This window comes from Euphorbia lathyris, chromosome 4 (assembly GCF_963576675.1).
Source record: "Euphorbia lathyris chromosome 4, ddEupLath1.1, whole genome shotgun sequence".
NCBI classification, from domain to species: domain Eukaryota; kingdom Viridiplantae; phylum Streptophyta; class Magnoliopsida; order Malpighiales; family Euphorbiaceae; genus Euphorbia; species Euphorbia lathyris.
Window position 1 is genome coordinate 42,915,654 of NC_088913.1, and position 19,529 is coordinate 42,935,182.

At 39.8% G+C, this 19,529-nt stretch overlaps 1 protein-coding gene across 1 annotated transcript; it reads left to right on the plus strand.

Moving 5' to 3' along the window:
* Positions 1-14,450: 14,450 nt before the first annotated feature.
* LOC136226942 (uncharacterized) lies at positions 14,451-17,375 on the plus strand. Its single transcript, XM_066015637.1, has 2 exons — positions 14,451-15,278; positions 17,009-17,375. The coding sequence occupies exons 1-2, from the start codon at positions 14,613-14,615 to the stop codon at positions 17,093-17,095; spliced, it is 753 nt and encodes a 250-aa protein (XP_065871709.1). The 5' UTR covers positions 14,451-14,612; the 3' UTR covers positions 17,096-17,375.
* Positions 17,376-19,529: the final 2,154 nt, after the last annotated feature.

Below are 19,529 nucleotides of genomic sequence, written 5' to 3' on the forward strand. Positions count from 1 at the left end.
GTGCTCTACCTTTAAAGAGCTCAGTAGAGAATTCAAAAAGCTCGGAACGTGTTCTGGGGACAGGACGTAGGCGGAGAGGCCGAACCTGGATAAATCTGCTGAGTAATATCTTTCTAACCCTTAAACTCCTTTGATATATATTGCTTGCTTGAAAACTGATTAAGTAAAGAAGTCACGCTGAGTAGTGTGCATTGAGTATCTGAGCTCAGGAATAGACTCAAGTGCTATCTCCTGACTCAAGGAAAGAAACTGACGTAGTCACCAGTTGACTAAGCTAGTGTCTTAAATTCACTCAGCGCACTGTGTAACCCTTTTCATAAAGAAAAGAAGTCAGCCTTAACGGACAAAATTTTAAATAGTTCCTATCCCCCCCTTAGAACTATACATGTTACGTTATAAGGGACCAACAAGTGGTATCAGAGCTTAAAAGCTCACTGTGCAAGATTTAACTACCTTGATCTGATCCCCACTATAGCTGAGAACAGCACTCGGTTTCTCCCAGGAAATCTGACAACTCAGATTTTACCTGAGGGTCTGTCCATTACTCGGCCTCCTCTATTCTTCGGGTCTAACTATACCTTTTGGAAGAATAGAATGAAAAATTTCATTCAGGCAACAAACATGAGCGCATGGCTATCTATAGTCCAAGGCCCATTTGTTCCTGTTGAAACTATTGATGGCCAAACGGTTGTCAAAGCTGAGACTAGATGGACAGAGGATGATCTCAAGAAGCTACAAAATCATGCTTCGGCTATAAACATGCTTCACTGTGCGTTAGATGCTGCAGAATACAACAAGATTTCAGGTTGTGAGTCAGCGCAGGAGATCTGGAAGAAGCTCGAGGTTACCTATGAAGGAACCAACAAGGTGAAGGAATCCAAAGTCAACCAGCACATGAGGTTGTACGAGCTGTTCGAAATGAATGATGATGAAGGAATCTCTGACATGAACGCAAGGTTCACAAACATCATCAACGAGCTCAAGAGACTTGGAAAGATCTTCACTGAGGAAGAGCAATTCAAGAAGATTCTTAGGAGTCTTCCTAAAAGCTGGCAAGCAAAGAAAACTGCTGTTGAGGAAGCTCAAGACTTAACCACCTATAAGTATGATGAACTCATTGGCTCACTACTGACCCATGAGATCTCAATGAAGAATTTCAAGGTGAAGGAAAAGTCTGAAGATAAGAAGCAAAAGTCTCTTGTCATGAAAGCTGACTCCACTGATGGGAGCTCAACAGACGATGAAGAAATGGCTATGTTCACTAGAAAGATGAAAAGGCTGTTCAAAAAGAATGACAAATATTCTAAGAAGCCTTACAAGAAGTTTGATAAGTACAAAGCTGACTCCAGCGACAGCAAGTACAAGAAGGACAGCTCAAAGCCCATTACATGCTTTGAACGTCATCAAACTGGCCATATCAAGTCAAGTTGTCCCTCGCTGAGGAAAGAAAGGAAGAACAGCAAGAAGGCAATGGTGGCAACCTGGAGTGATAGTGATGATTCATCATCATCTGAAGCTGATGCCACTGAGTCAGCAAAGATCTGCTTCATGGCAGATGAGCTTGCTGACCCTTGTGTTTCTGAGCATGCTAACCCTTCCATTGCATCTGACGATGAGGAACACTCAACTGAGGTAATATCACTACCCTTGCTTAGAAATGAAATGGTTAATGCCCTGAGTGATCTTTATACACTTGTCAAAAAGTGTAATAAAAAGGTTAGAGCACTCAGCAGGCGATGTGACGAGGTTGAGGAGGTCAAACTGAGTGACCTTCGATATATTCTCTAGGACACTTTGATTTTTCATAGTAATGTAGAAATCATGCAAAAGTATGTCACTGAGGTCCAATCAGATTCTAAGAAACTGAGGAAGGACGTCACATCAATTCAGAACCAACTTAAGGTTTCGAATAAAAGAAATAATCCTCTGAACACTGAGTACCGAAGTACTAGTCAGCAGAGATGGAATCCTCAACGGAATGTCCAGTGTGACTTCTGTGGGAAGAAAGGACACACCACAAATGTGTGCTGGCACGCTCAGCACTGGGGTGCTAACCAGTCAGTGAGACATCCTAAACGGAAGGTCAACTGTGACTTATGTGGAAAGAATGGACATACTGTCCAAGTATGTCGTCATAAAATAAAATATGATGCTTTACCTGTTGATCCTAAAAAGCAAGGACCCAAAAAGAATTGGGTACCTAAAAACAACAAGCTATATTGCAGGTAAGCCTGAGGTGTGCTGAGAAGTCAAAGATGTGGTACATTGACAGCGCATGCTCGAGGCATATGAATGGTGATGAAACTTAGTTCATCACGTTTGTGCGTAAACGAGGAGGAAGTGTAAGTTTTGGAGACAACAAGAAGGGTAAGATAGTAGAGTCAGGAACTATTGGTGGCAATCCTACTATTGAGTGAGTCTCCCTAGTCAGCGGACTCAAATATAACTTACTCAGCGTAGCTCAGCTATGTGACAATGGGAGAAAAGTTATATTTGATGACACTGGATGTAAAATATTCGAGGGCAAAACAAATGAGTTAATTTTAACTGCCCCTCGTATTGATAATGTCTTTATGCTGAACTTGGAAAAGAAGTTTTCAAAAACTGTATGCTTAGTGTCAAAGGAAGAAAATTCCTGGCTATGGCACAGGAGACTTGGTCATGTAAGCATGGACCGCCTGGCCAAATTAGCAAGAAAGTAATTGGTTGAGGGTCTACCAGAACTTAAATTTGAAAAAGATCAACTATGCCACGCTTGCCAAGCTGGAAAACAAACCAAACAATCTTTTCATAGTAAAAACATTGTCTCAACTAAGCATCCATTAGAGTTACTACACTTGGATCTCTTCGGTCCAGTCCAGCCGCTGAGCTTGGGTGGAAGAAGATTCCTACCCTACCCACAGGATGTCAAACAACAAGTGTACTCTATTGACTGTACGACAAGTATACAATGGAACAATATAAAGAATCACCCTACAAAAAGGCCTAAATGAGCCTCTTAAGGTAACTGAAGTAAGAAATTTGATTTGTAATAATATTTTAACAACTGACTGTTGTCTACCTTTGATTCTGTCTTCCGGGTGAAGGTCCTGCGGAGGTCTTTTTTAGTGATCTAAATTGATTAGGGACAGTGACCCATGATGAAAGCTGAGTGGTTTTCTATTTGTATTTGGTAGGTTAGTTAACGAAAGGGTAAGGTGAGGCTGGAATGGGATATAGTAAGTGTGCCACGAGTGCTCTGTCTCCGAAAAGGCAGAATGCCCTACTGGTTGGTTTAGTACCAGACTCTTAGCTAAGGCTGTTGGGGGAAGTCAGCCTTTAGCTGCCAGATCAGTCCTATCTTTAGACAGGAGAGCTGCATTGGAGAGGAGGGGTAGGCCGAGATGGAGAAGAGGGTCACTGTCAAGGGAGGGCATCATTGCAGCTGGTCCATGGTAAGTAAGGATATGAAGAACGGGAGTAGTGCCAGTGGAAAGGGAAGGGGGAAGTTAGGCCTCACGAGAGCATGGATTGGAAGACGTCTAGACCCGGGCGGACCTTGGTCATTGTAGATGACTTTTCTCGGTACACTTGGATCATCTTGCTGAGTAGCAAGGATGAAACCTTTGAGACATTTTCAAATTTGGTAAGAAAACTTGAAAATGATAAAGACCTTAAGTTAGCTCACATCCGAAGTGATAATGGTGGAGAATTCAAGAACCAACAGTTTGTTGAATTCTGTGAAACCAACGGCATTGGCCATAATTTCTCTACTCCTAGAACACCTCAACAAAATGGGGTTGTTGAAAGGAAAAACAGAACCTTGGTTGAAATAGCCAGGACAATGCTGAGTGAGCATAGGCTTCCAAAGTACTTTTGGGGAGAAGCTGTCAACACAACGTGCTATATTCTTAATAGGGCTCTTGTTAGACCTATACTAAAGAAAACCCCCTACGAACTTTGGAAAGGACGAAAGCCCAACATTGGATACTTTCGTGCCTTTGGCTGTAAATGTTTTATCTTAAATACCAAAGATAGCCTAGCTAAGTTTGACTCAAAAGCTGATGAAGCTATCTTTCTAGGCTACTCAACAAACAGCAAAGCATACAGAGTTTTCAATAAACGAACTCAAGTCTTAGAAGAGTCAGTACATGTTGAGTTCGATGAAACTAACCCTGCAGGAAGATACCAGCCACTGACCGAGGATGATCCACACTCAACAGCCGCTGACCAAGAAACAGCCGCTGAGTCATTTCCTCAAGGGCTGACCAAAGGTAAAAGTGAAACTCAAATTACTTTCACTGACCAATATACACCTGCAGAGATTGTTGAAACATAGCCAGCGGAAGACATCAATTTACCAAAGGAGATTAAGATACCAAGAGGTCACTCAGAAAGTGCCATTCTTGATGCCGCTGAGAATACCCTGATGACGAGAAATCAACTCAGGAGATACCTCAGCAATGTAGCATTCATCTCAATCCAGGAACCAAAGAATTTCGCTGAAGCTGAGTATGACGAATTCTGGATGAATGCAATGCAAGAAGAACTTGATCAGTTCAGACGAAATGAAGTATGGGATCTAGTGCCAAAACCAAGAAGCCAGAAGACCATAGGAACAAGATGGGTCTTCCGCAACAAGCTGGATGAACAAGGGAACGTGGTCAGAAACAAAGCAAGCCTTGTAGCTCAGGGCTACAGTCAGTAAGAAGGTATTGACTACGGTGAGACCTTTGCCCCAGTGGCAAGGCTAGAGGCTATAAGAATTTTATGTGCATATGCATCTTATATGAACTTTAAATTGTTTCAAATGGATGTTAAGAGTGCATTCCTTAATGGAGTTATAAACGAGGAAGTTTATGTTAATCAGCCTCTAGGGTTTGAGGACCCCAAGTTCCCAAACCACGTTTATAAACTCAAAAAGGCTCTGTATGGCCTCAAGCAAGCACCACGTGCTTGGTATGAGAGGATGACCAGTTTCCTGCTGACTAGAAATTATGTCAGAGGTAAAGCTGATACAACCTTATTCATTAAGAGAAAGGGTAAAGATACCATGCTGGCTCAGATATATGTTGATGACATTATTTTTTGTGCCACTAACGAGTCAATGTGCAAGGAATTTAGCAAGCAGATGCAAACTGAGTTTGAAATGTCAATGATGGGAGAACTCAGCTTCTTCCTTGGACTTCAAATCAAACAAGGGAAAAATGGCATCTTCATAAGTCAAACTAAGTACGCTAAGGAGATATTGAAGAAATATGAACTTGAAAATTGTAAGCCAATATCTACTCCAATGGGCACTGACACTATCCTCTGCGCTGATGAGAATGGTAAGTCAGTAGACAGCAGATTGTATCGAGGTATGATAGGCTCTCTACTTTACTTAACAGCGAGTAGACTGGACATTCAGTTCTCAGTATGTTATTGTGCTAGATATCAATCTAACCCTAAGGAATCTCATTACATAGCTGTAAAAAGAATCCTTAGATATTTGCAAGGCTCAGTGAATGCAGGTTTATGGTATCCCAATACTTCAGATTTCACACTTCTTGGATACACTGACGCTGACTACGGACGAGACAAGCTTGAACGAAAAAGCACCTCAGGAGGATGCCACTTCCTTGGGAGCTGTATTGTGTCCTGATTCAGCAAGAAGCAGGCGTCGGTAGCCCTGTCCACCACTGAAGCTGAGTACATGGCTGCTGGAAGCTGTGTTGCTCAAGTCCTATGGATTAAGCAACAACTTGAAGATTATGGTGTTCAGACTAAAACAATTAAAGTCAAATGTGACAACAAAAGTGCAATTGATCTATCAAAGAACCCAATCCAGCACAGCAGGATGAAGCATGTTAGCATCAGACATCACTTCATTAGAGACCATGTACTCAAAGGTGAGATCAAGCTGACCTATGTCCCAACGGATGAGCAGCTTGCTGATATCTTCACAAAGCCACTGGCTCGTGAGAAATTCAACATACTTAGAGAAGCCATTAGTATGTTTAATCCTCTTCAATAAATTCCAAGTATAGTATGCATGCTGAGTGAATTTCCATGATGAATGATTTGTGATATTGCATGCTGAGTAGATAAATATATATGCTGAGTATTTACCTCAAGCTGAGCTTCCACGCATTATATCTATTCATTTGCATAATACTGACTACTCAGAATTTTAAACGCTTGAAATTCTTAACACTGAGTAAAGAGCCGTTGCAAACCTTAAATACAAAGCACGCGAGTTAAATAGCCACCTAGGATGGCGTATAGGCTATAATTAGAAAACACACGTGCCGTATATGTCATAAATGCTAGAATCTTTATCGATTGAGAATCTCGAGGTAAGTCGAACAACCCAACGCCTTGGATTATCTCAACACCGCTATAAATAGTGGATTAATTCCCACTTTTATTTCTTTACGCTTAGAAATCTTTGCCATTTATACTCTCTCTCTCAAAAATTCCCAAAATTCCCAAAACTTCTTTGAGAATATGACAAGAGTTTCTCTAAACATCTCCGGTGCCGGTCTTTCCCATAACCGCTCCGATGACAATCCCACTTCTCCTACTCAGCGTAATCCCGCTGGAGCTACTACGCCGAGCAAGCAAGCTCAAGCTGTCCAAGCTACTTCTTCCAAAGGGAAACATCAGCAAAAGGATAAGGGTAAGAAAGTAGTTGAACGTACCTACACTCAAGTCTTCGAGAGTGTGAGGGGGTGGAAGATAGACCACTCGCGGTGGTTCTCAAAAGGATTTGTGGAGGCCGAGCAACCTTTCTGTGAGTGGATCAAGAACAATGGATGGACCGAGCTGTTCTCAGTTCGGGATCCCACTTACCCTGAGTTGGTACGAGAATTTTACGCCAACCTGAGAGTCGCCAATGACAACAGGAACTACCTAGCAACTAATGTTCGAGGAAAGAACATCTCCATCAACCCAGCGTACCTAGCCTCACTGTTCAAGCTGAAAAACGAAGGGGCTATACTTTGTAAGTCAGGTGACCATGAAAAAATCACCTACGTTAAGACCTTCTGCAAACCTGAGGGTCATATCGGTGAAATTTCAAGCACATCCATGGGTCAGCATCAAAAGATGGCCCATTACATACTGACAAATTTCCTCTACCCCAAAATCAACCGCACCAACTCAGCAACCAACTTCGAGCAGTGCTTCATATGGCACATGCTGACTTACACGCCGATTAATATGCCTGTCTTCATCATCGGTGGGTTTCTTCGAAGTACAGGAACCTTTAGGCTGGGCTCCTTCATCACTCGCATCCTCCTGGATCACAAAGTGGACACAGTTTCGGAAATTCGAGTTCATGGAACCGAAATCACAGCTGCTGCCCTATTTGGTTTGGCGTATGACCTACCAATTGTGTCGAAGGAAGGCAAAGGGGAAGCTGTCCAGAACACTGAGGGGACAGTGCCTAAGAAGGGCAGAACACAGAGAAAGAGGAAAGTTGTGCAAAGCACCTCTAAAGGAGCTGCCTCTACCCCAAAGAGGATCAAGGTTGTGTGTAAAGGAACAAACCCGCTAACTCAGCAAAGTCTGGGTGGATCTAAGTCAGCTTTGAAATGATCTAGGCAAGCTGTGCCTGAGATAGAGGAAAGAGAGAACATTGAAGATCAACCACTAAAGAAGAAGAATAAGAAGCTCAATTTTGAGTTAAGACCTATTGAGGCCATGCCGACAGATATCGTCGTTCCTCCTAACTCATACTATGCACAGAGTCAAGGAATTGACGCTGAGCAACAGGCTGAGGAAGAACAAGACCAAGACCAATTTGGTGGTCAGTTTGATGAGGAAGAGTTGGATGACCAGTTTGAAGAAGAAGAACTGGATGATGAGTCTGAAGAAGAAGAAAATGGTTAGGATGACAATGAGGAACCAGCAGATGATGAGCATCTTGAACCAATCAACACTGAGTTGATTGATGATGAAGAAGAAACTGAGCACCAAGAAAATGCTCCTGCTGTTCAAGAGGATGCCTCACCCACTGACTCCATTGAGTCCATTCCGTGTGACCCTACTCCTCCGAAGCTTAGGAGATTGAGAAAGAAGAAAGCCTTCAAACCACCTGTCATTGACATCATGGGTGACTCACCACTGAGGGATGAGATTCCCGATCTTACAGATGTCCAACTAAAATACTTCTCCAACACACCTGTGTCTCAACCAGAGTTTGAAGAAAATCAAGCCTCTGTTTCTCAAAAGGAACGTGCCGACCAAAGCAATGCCGAGCAAGTGCTCGAAGATTCTGCTCCTCAATCTGTTGAGCAAAGTAAGGAATTTCCTGCTCAGGTGGACGCTGAACTTCCAAACCTTCCATCACCCAGTTAGCTTCAGCCTGACACTGAGCAAGCAACTCTTTCTGCCGATCCTTCACATCTCCATCTAAATGAGCAGATTCAAATTCAGTCAGTTTCCACTGACAATACTAATACTAGGCCAGCCGGTGACAATGCTGGGCCTTCAAATAACGAGCAGAACCAAACACTGCCCCTATCCGGTTCTACTCCACCTCTGGCATCTGGGCCAACACAGGATGGATCCTTTAGCTACCTTATTGCCTCTGAGTCTGGTCGAAGAATTGTTGACTCAGCTCAAGCTCTCATCCAGTACCTCCATCAACAAAGTGCCAATGCCGCTGAATCTCCCTCTGTTGAGACAACTCCATTTTCGTCTGTCACTCAGCTTCTCACCGAGATCAAAGGTATGAAGGATCTTCTGAGTGTCATGACTACACTACAATCTCAACAGCCCAGGCAGGACTCTATACTGAAGCTGGCCGAACTCCAGCTGACCATGGTCAACCATATAAACTTACTACAAAGGGAGTTTCATCAACTGTCAGCTCTGAACTCAGCATATGCCACTTTCGCCGAAGTACACAATCTCTTCAGCCAGCTTCACATCGAGCAAGAGAAAACCAATCACCAGCTTTCCAACTCCTCTCAATGCTCCATCGAGCAAATCAGCGAAGCTGTGCGTCTGCTGAACTTAAACAGACAAGAGATGGCAACTTACGAGCTTAAGACTAACGAGATTCTCAAGTATTCTCGAGCAACCTTCAGCAATGTGCGCAAAATCAACGATCAGCGTGAGTATTATGACTCCTCATTGCTCAAGATGTTTCATCAAGCCTTTGCCATGCTCACTGAAACAATGCACTAGATTGGCAAATCTCAAGCCGCCGTTTTGAGTATGCTGAGTGCTGCATCTATTGGCATTCCTCGATCCATTGTGGATGATGGTGTTCCTACCTTCGATGGAATGAATGAAAGCACGAAAAAGCTTAAGGCCTTTTCTCAGCGCCTCACTCAAGCTACAATTGAAGCCACTTTCATTCTCAAACCTGATGATGGCAAAACGGGGGAGAAAGAACAAGCTCCAAGAACTCAGCAAGCCTCAGTTAGTCAGCAGCAACACAAGGGCAAGGGGAAACAAAAGTAGCTTAACTTAACTTTTGCTGTCTAGGATAGCTTTTGTTGTTGAACCTTTTTATCTATGTTCTTTTTGTATTGTGCTGACTTTAAACTTGAAACAAATTATATGCATCTCTATCTCTTTCATACTGACTACACTTGTGCGATGCCTACTTAAGTGTTTGATATAATTTGTTAAAACGCATCTTCATTAAATCAACTGAGCTTTACTGTCTATATCAATTGATGATATGTTTGCTGTGTTGATCATGCATGTTGGCCACTTCTTATATGTCCACTTAACTCAAACTCATTGAACAAAGCATACTCAGTGCTCTCTGATATTTAAACCTTCCGCGTAAAACTGAGTTAAAAAGAATATGTTCCATGAGCTGACCTATCTCTGAAAACTGACCTTAGACTTACTCAATTAAACCTTGAAATGTTTAGAGTAAAACTAAGTCAGTAGCTCAACCCTTACGGGGGAGTTATCTGATAAAATAAGGTCAACTATCATGGGGGAGCTCAACACTGAGTTTTTCGACTGAATATTTTTGCCAACATCAAAATGGGGGAGTTTGTTGAAACACCTTTCCATATGATTTTGATTTGACAAAATTATTTAAGTAATGATAAAAATATTCTAACACATTAAATTTATAATGTTTTGATTTATTTACACTAATGTGTTTGTTCAATGTTGAGTTTAATTGTGTATAAGACATTGAGATTAAAAAGCCCAAAGGCCCATAAAGTGGAAGTCAAGCCCAAGTCAACACATCAACACCATTCGGCTTAAAAGTTCAAAACGAAACCGTATCAACTAAAACGACGACTCAGCAAGAGAAGGATCGAGAAGCCTTTGTGGTAAAAGCTTCAAGGAGAAGCTGCTGAGTTGGACGACAAAACATTCAGGACAGCGGCAGGCAATGTTCAACTTCTAGACAAAGTATTTCTACTTTGGGAAAAGTTCAGAAGGCGCAGAATGCTGTCTCGTGGACTTTTCCTTAAATGGCGAAACATTCTGCCGAAGACTGACGAAGACAGAAGATGCAAGAATCCTATTGGCCAACGACGCTGAGCACGCCCAGAGTGACAACGACAGGAAGCCGTTTCCCTCCAACGGTTATTTCGAAATTCGAAATGACCAGGTGCCTCAAGTGTCACTATATAAAGGCCATCCATTTGCTTCAATCAACACAGAACTTCAAGTTGTCAAAATGCTGACCAAATTCATACTCGAAGATTCTGTGAGAAAAGCAAAGCAAATACCTTACACCAATTTCCATATTATTGTGTAAAAGTCTAGAGTGATTTCCAATCATCTAAAGTGTCTTAGCAATTGTACTCGGTTATAGTACTCAGCGTAGATATAGGAGTGAGTAGAGGTATAGAGGAAGGTACTCTTGTTATACCCAGCTTCTATTTGTAAAAGGTTTCGTGCTCTACCTTTAAAGAGCTCAGTAGAGAATTCAAAAAGCTCGGAACGTGTTCCGGGTACAGGACGTAGGCGGAGAGGCCGAACCTGGATAAATCTGCTGAGTAATATCTTTCTAACCCTTAAACTCCTTTGATATATATTGCTTGCTTGAAAACTGACTAAGTAAAGAATTCACGCTGAGTAGTGTGCATTGAGTATCTGAGCTCAGGAATAGACTCAAGTGCTATCTCCTGACTCAAGGAAAGAAACTGACATAGTCACCAGTTGACTAAGCTAGTGTCTTAAATTCACTCAGCGCGCTGTGTAACCCTTTTCATAAAGAAAAGAAGTTAGCCTTAACGGACAAAATTTTAAATAGTTCTTATCCCCCCCTTGGAACTATACCTGTTACGTTATAAGGGACCAACAGCATGGACGTATTCGGCTCTAACCAATTTCAGAAAGCATCAGAATTATATATTAAGCTGCTTGATCAACAGGAATCATTCTGGTGCCAGTGTGCAAAGCTCTTTTGGTTACAAGATGGAGATAGAAATACCAGGCACTTTCACGAACAGGCTTCAGCAAGGAAGAAGTTTAACAGTTTTAGAGAATTAAAAAATCCACAAGGGGACTGGTGCGATTGGGATACGGGTCTGGAGAATATCCTTGTGAATTAGTTTACTGATATCTTTACCAGTCAGGGCAATGACGATGGAGATATTCTATCGACAGTTTGAAGCAGGTTCACTCCGGATCAGAATGAGTTCCTTATATAGCCGTTTACTGAGGAAGACGTTAGAGCTGCCTACTTCTCCATGCACCCTGATAAAAGCCTCAGACCCGGCGGCTTAAACCCAACATTCTATCAGAGGTTTTGGGGCATAATTGGGGCTAAAATAAGTTAATTCTGTTTAGACATCCTCCAATCAGGTTCGTTGTCTCCCAAGCTTAACGAAACATTAATTGTTCTGATCCCAAAGAAGGCTAACGTCGAGTTAGTGACTGACATTCATCCTATAGCACTTTGCAATGTTCTATTTAAGATAATTTCTAAGATGTTGGCAAACAGACTCAAACAGGTATTATCATCTGTCATATCTAATTGCTAGAGTGCTTTTCTGTCTGGAAGGCTCATAACCGAAAACATCCTAGTGGCATACGAAGCAATACATAAAATCCATGGTATGAGACAGGGCTCGCGAGGGATAGGTGCACTGAAGCTGGATATGAGCAAAGCCTACGATCGTGTAGAGTGGGGCTTTCTCAAGAACATGCTATCCGTGTTAAATCTACATTCAACTTGGATAAATTGGCTAATGATGTGCGTCACAACAGTCTCTTATCACATATCACATGACAGGAAGGAGCTAGGTCCAATCATTCCCTCTAGAGGCCTTAGACAAGGGGATCCACTTTCACCGTTCTTGTTTCTAGTCTGCGCTGAGGGACTGTCTTCAACAATTGCAGCCTAGGAAAGAATGGGTAACATCCATGGAGTTAAAGTGGCAGTTAATGCTCCTAGCATTTTGCACCTGTTCTTCATGGACGATTGTCTGCTTTTCTTTTGCACCACAACACAGGAAGCAAGAACCCTCCAGTTATGTCTGAACAGTTACGAGAAAGCTTATGGCTGGACAATGCATTAACTTCCAGAAATTGGCCATTTTATTCAGTAAAAACACCAGCACCAATTGTAGAACAGAGATGTGTTATGAACTACAGGTTGCAGAAGTTGAGGATCTCGGTAGTTACCTAGGAGCCCCACTATTAGTTGGCAGAAGTAGGAACAAAATCTTCAGCTTTATCAAAGACCGTATCTGGTCCCGTGTAAGCAACTAGAAGGAAAGGTTTCTCTCCCAAGCAGGGAAGGAAATACTGATTAAAGCTGTCCTCCAAGCTATCCCAACTTTTGTAATGGGAATTTTTGAATTACCAATTTCACTGTGTGATGATATTCATAAGTTTCTCAACAGGTTTTGGTGGGATTCATTGGAAGAAATGGGGGGATCTATGTCATCCAAAATTCAAGGGTGGTCTCGGTTTTAGGGACCTCCATTTTTTAATTTAGCCTTGCTCGCCAAACAGAGTTAGAGAATTTTATCAAATCCGGAATCGCTCGTTTCTCAAGTACTAAAGGCTCGATACTTCCTAGAGAATCACTTCCTTCAAGCCCCTCTTGGTCACAATCCGTCACTCACATGGAGGAGTATTTTGGCCGGCAGAGAACTACTAAGAAAGGGGTTAATCCACAAAATCGGAAATGGGCGGTCTACATCCATATGGAACAGCCCGTGGCTTCCTGACCTCATCCTCGATTCCATCAAGCATCCCTGATCAAGGTAACTCTCCCAACTTGGTTTCTGACCTTCTTAATCCGGAGGGAAATTGGATAAGGGGCAGTGTGGATTCAACCTTCAACATCAGAGACCGGGCGCTCAGTTATTCTATTCTGTGGCGCAACTTAACGGTGGCAGACACGACAATTTGGTTACCAGAGAAATCGGGCGAGTATACTGTAAGAAGCGGTTATCACTTGGCAACCAATTCTTTTTTGCAGGATCAGAATGGGTTCCAGTGGCAGTATATATGGAAGGTACAAGCGACACCAAAAGTAAAGAACTTCTTGTGGAGGATAGTGGCGAAGTGCTTACCGACCTTATTAGACCTGACTAGTCGACATAGTAGCCATCCTAACCTCTGTTCGATTTACCAAAGCTATGATGAAACTACATTGCACGCCCTCGTCCAATGTCCAGTAGTAGCACAGGTATGGGCACTATATTACTAGCATAGCAGAATGCAGAACATCACAGATATTGAACATTGGCTTCAATCAATTTTATCCACGACTATCAATAGGGCAAGCAACGAGATTGCTCACATCATGTGGAGCATATGAAGACATAGAATTGGAAAAGTCTGGGATAACGCCCTCCTTCAACCCCGGTCCATCCTTATTAATGCGCAAGTAGAGTTCGTTGCATGGAAAGAAGCCAGAATGCAGAAATTCGACCAACCGCACCTAGTCGTTCCACAAACAGTAACATGGTCGAAACCCCCGGCGGGTCAGTTCTACTGTAACGTCGATGCTGGAACTTTCCCTGCAAACAACTATTGCTCCTTCGGCTTTCTAATCTGGGATAGTTCGGGTGAATGTGTTCTAGCAAAAATGGGAGCCTTTCAAGGCAACCTTAGTCTAGTTCTGGCTGAAGCAATGACAATCAAGGAAGCATTGAGTTGGATCAAGATACACCGTCCCAGGGAAAAGATTCAGATTCAATCAAACTTTCTAGTTATTGTTAAAGCAATTCAAAGTGGAATGAGAGGTTCCTCATACTTAGTAGATATTATAGATGATTGCATTCTTTTATTACGAGATTTAGAGCTATGCTCTGCCTCCTTTATTAAACGTTCAATGAATATGGCTGCTGATACTTTAACAAAGGCGGTGAGTGAGATTGTCCACTACCTTTCCTTAACAACATCCTTTCATTCGATTTAATTTAATAAAAGCTTCGGATTAGTTTAAAAAAAAAGAAGGTAAATAAGTTTTGTATTCATCCGTATGTCTTGAGTATTATTTTTCTTTTTTAATATTTATCTGTGAAGCAACTTCCTACTTCTACTTCCACTTCCACTTCCACTTCTCTCTCTTCATAAGCAGAGCAAAAAATTCTACTAAAAAGAAATCAATTACTTGTGGAAAAAAAAAGATAAGAGAAGTGTGGGACGAAGCCAAATACTTCCAATTTCCTCGCCGCCGGCGGAAAGTAACCCCAAAAATGCAACCCAACAATCCACCCCAACAATCTCAACCGAGCACTAGCCAGAACGGCGACCACAGACCACACCGGCCACCGCAAGCTTCAAACAACCACCGCCATTACCAGCCCTACTACCCGACAACTTCTTCTTCCTCCGCCTCAATAAAAGGCTGTTGCTGCTGTATCTTTCTCCTCCTCTCCTTCCTTGCCCTCCTTGTCCTCGCCATTTTTCTCATCATTATCCTCGCCGTCAAGCCCAAGAAACCTCAGTTCGATCTTCAACAAGTCGGGGTTCAGTATATGGGCATCTCCGCTTCCAATCCAACTTCACTCGACCCAACCACCGCCACTGGTCCCACCACCGCCTCACTCTCCCTAACAATTCACATGTTATTCACCGCCGTTAACCCTAACAAGGTTGGGATCAAGTACGGGCAGTCCAAGTTCACGGTTATGTACCACGGGATTCCGTTGGGGAAGGCCACGGTTCCTGGATTTTATCAGGAAGCTCACAGTGAACGGCAGGTTGAGGCTACAATTTCTGTTGATCGGTATAGCTTGATGCAAGCTAATGCTGCTGATTTAATCAGAGATGCTTCGTTGAATGATAGAGTGGAGCTTCGGGTTTTGGGTGAAGTTGGGGCTAAGATCCGCGTTCTTGACTTCGATTCTCCCGGAGTTCAGGTCAGACATTTTTAATTGCCTCTGTTTTTTATTTCTATATTGTTTAGCTTACATTATTAGGTACCGACATTTCCATTTCTAAATTTGGCGATTTGGAGTATGGATTCTTTTCAATTCTTTCTTTCTCAGTTAATGTCTCATTGATTTCAAATTTTTCTTCTAGTTTGGCCTGGCCTGGCCTCAGCGAAACCGTGTCCCATTATTTTCTTCTGCTAACGTGCACCATCCATTATTTAGTGAGTCAGCTAATGTGCACCGAATATGAGGTTGTATTGTTGTTTAGGATTAGGAGCGCATGTTTGTTTTTGTTGGTTCTCCAAGGGATATTCTTTCTCGCCCGCCCCTACTTTTCTTTTGAGTGCATTTGATGATGGGCTTCTTTCTTTTTATTGTGTCTTAAAAAAAGTTTCTTTTTGAATGATGGCCGCATTGCTTCTTTTTCTTCAGCTACAGCACAGACAGTTTTCTCTTTCGAGTCTGCGCGTGTATTTCACTCTCTGTGGAACTTATCTTTGCCAATTTGTCAATATTCAATTATTCATCCCCCATTTCTTCGTGGGTACAGAAGATGAAAGTCAGGTTCTTAGAGAGACAAGTATCGACTTCGAAAATCACTAGTAACCAAAAAGATGCAGATTTTTTTTTCTTAATAAATTCGTCTTGGGTTGTGGTGGCTTCGTAGTGTGAACTGTGTCATTTCATTTCTTGACTTTAGCTACTTCCCATAGGATGCTCCTTGGTTCTTGCATATGGATTTTAGTTAGCTTTTTGGACTTTACTGATTGTGAGCGTCTTTATGCAATGCTTTAAGGTGAGGAGTTTAATAAACCTCTACGTGTTGGTTTTGTTAACAAAATCACTCACTATTTGCATGGAAAGTTTCTAATTTTTCACTAAAAAGAATCCCTGAACCATTGTTTCAGACTAGATTTTGCAAATCAAAAAAAAAAAAAAAAGACTTGAAAGAAGTCACAGTAGATAGGAAATGAGCATTTAGTGTAACAAATGTGAACTGCAATCCTCCTCATGTTTAACCAAAGGGACTCACTATATCTTATCATGTGAACTAGTGAGTTCTGGACCCAAGGAGATGTGTGATACTAATATTTAATGTATGGCTGTCTGGGTTAAAAGCTGATATGGAATTCTTCTGTTTCTTATCCTTAAAACATGAGAGCATCACCTGCTCGAATTCTTACAATTTAAGCATAGTCCTTTCTGAAAGTGAAGATCCCTGCTGAACTTCAATTCGGGGAAGGAAATGCTAAAAATGGTGGCAATCTGATACTACTGATGAGATGGCAAGACAAGTGCTAAAATGTGCATTTTAATTGACATCTTCTCATTTGTTTCAATCTTATGTGCATATTCAGTTATTTTTTTTTTTATTGGACTCCAATTTATGGAAGGAATTAAAGTGAGTCTCATAGAATAGAATAGGATAAAAGTGAACCTGTTCTGGTATAGCTTGAATTATTTGTCACTATTTCCAGGAAAACTAGTTAAAAAAAAACATGTTCCTGGTATGGTATGTGGCCAGGCCAGGCCAGGCCATGTCAGATAAAGAAAGAAATACCACATATTTCTGCAGGCAATAATTGGCGCATGGATACCAGTCTCTTTATTCACAAAATAAAGAAAGCAGTTGTTGGGTTGGGTGTATTTAATTATTTATGAGTTTATGCAATGATGGATGGATGTAAAGAAAAGAGTAAAATTTTGATGGGCAGGTATCAGTGAATTGTGCAATAGTAATTAGTCCAAGGAAGCAGTCTCTTACCTACAAGGATTGTGGATTCGACGGATTGAATGTGTGAAGTGTAATTTTGTCTGTTTAATTTAATTCTTTTCTTGCTCTCAAAATTAGAGAGTATGAGTCTGAGCATCACATTCGGGAAAATGGGAAATCAAAAAAGTTTTACTTCACTTCACTTGTAAGCAATTTGTTTTTTTTTTTTTTGCTGATTGCGTGTAAAGTGTTTGTACCACGCCCCCATCCCCCAATTGCAATTGCTGAAATCTTATCCCCCCTTCCAATTGTAAATGCTTGGATTCCATTCATTTCAATAGCCAATACTTTTGGTTTTTCTTTTTTAATTAGCTTTCTTAATACCTTTCTTACCTTTACATGTGCTAATATACCTTTCTTAATACTTGCTTCTTTCTGAAATTCAACTTTCCTTTAATAATACTAGACCCCAACTTCTTTTACTTCCCATTACAATATATTCACTTCTACATCTTTAAATGTTTTATCACCCCTTCTTATGTCAACCATAATGTAATTACTTCAACCCAATTTTATAAGAAACCCAATATATTCTCACATATCACTTGCTTCCAATCTATATGTAATATAAAACAGTAACGATGGAGCTGAGGTGTCACTCCCTCCTTTTTTACTGATAAAAAATATAATATAAAATATAATATATTAACTTGAGTTATATTATTATATTTATTTATAAAAAGATTATTTTATATGTACTATATCTAAGAGTTCTACAGAATTTAAATTAATCCCTAAAATCTCTCTAATTCTCTGCATATCTATATCTAAAAGTTCTGCATAATTTAAATTAATCCCTAAAATCTCTCTAATTCTCTGCATATCTATATTCTATATAAAACAGTAACGATGGAGCTGAGGTGTCACTTCCTCCTTTTTTACTGATAAAAAATATAATATATTAACTTTAGTTATATTATTATATTTATTTATAAAAAGATTATTTTATTCGTACTATATCTAAGAGTTCTACATAATTTAAATTAATCACTAAAATCTCTCTAATTCTCTGCATATCTATATCTAAAAGTTCTACATAATTTAAATTAGTCCCTAAAATCTCTCTAATTCTCTCATATCTATATATAATATAAAACAGTAACGATGGAGCTGAGGTGTCACTTCCTCCTTTTTTACTGATAAAAAATATAATAAAAAATATAATATATTAACTTTAGTTATATTATTATATTTATTTATAAAAAGATTATTTTATCCGTACTATATCTAAGAGTTCTACAGAATTTAAATTAATCCCTAAAATCTCTCTAATTCTCTGCATATCTATATCTAAAAGTTCTACATAATTTAAATTAGTCCCTAAAATCCCTCTAATTCTCTACATATCTATATATAATATAAAACAGTAACGATGGAGCTGATGTGTCACTTCCTCCTTTTTTACTGATAAAAAATATAATATATTAACTTTAGTTATATTATTATATTTATTTATAAAAAGATTATTTTATCCGTACTATATCTAAGAGTTCTACAGAATTTAAATTAATCCCTAAAATTTCTCTAATTCTCTGCATATCTATATCTAAAAGTTCTACATAATTTAAATTAGTCCCTAAAATCCCTCTAATTCTCTACATATCTATATATAATATAAAACAGTAACGATGGAGCTGAGGTGTCACTCCCTCCTTTTTTACTGATAAAAAATATAATATAAAATATAATATATTAACTTGAGTTATATTATTATATTTATTTATAAAAAGATTATTTTATATGTACTATATCTAAGAGTTCTACATAATTTAAATTAATCCCTAAAATCTCTCTAATTTTCTGTATATCTATATCTAAAAGTTCTGCATAATTTAAATTAATCCCGAAAATCCCTCTAATTCTCTGCATATAAAACAGTAACGATGGAGCTGAGGTGTCACTTCGTCCTTTTTTACTAATAAAAAATATAATATATTAACTTTAGTTATATTATTATATTTATTTATAAAAAGATTATTTTATCCGTACTATATCTAAGAGTTCTACAGAATTTAAATTAATCTCTAAAATCTCTCTAATTCTCTGCATATCTATATCTAAAAGTTCTACATAATTTAAATTAGCCCCTAAAATCTCTCTATTTCTTTGCATATCTATATATAATATAAAACAGTAACGATGGAGTTGAGGTGTCACTTCCTCCTTTTTTATATCATTAATTGTAATTATTAATTATATTTTTGTTAATATTTATATATTAAGATGAATCCGTGCATCGCACGGATCAAAAACTAGTAATAATAATAAAAAAGTTACGCTTTTTGTAGTTTCATAATAAATTTTATATGAAATGTTTGGATTGGCTCAATATAGATAAAGGAAAAAGAAAAGGAAAAACTAGTCTATACCAAGGCTAACAAACCTCTTAACATGTACAAACATAAAATAATTTGAATGGAAATAATTTTAGTAGCACTTAAAGCTAAATTTTTTATTTTTTT

Excerpts from the sequence above, each read along its gene's own strand:
- LOC136226942 (XM_066015637.1), top strand. The coding sequence starts at position 14,613 with ATGCAACCCAACAATCCACCCCAACAATCTCAACCGAGCACTAGCCAG. Across the intron at positions 15,279-17,008 it reads TCGATTCTCCCGGAGTTCAG|GTATCAGTGAATTGTGCAAT; the intron begins GTCAGACATTTT and ends TTTGATGGGCAG.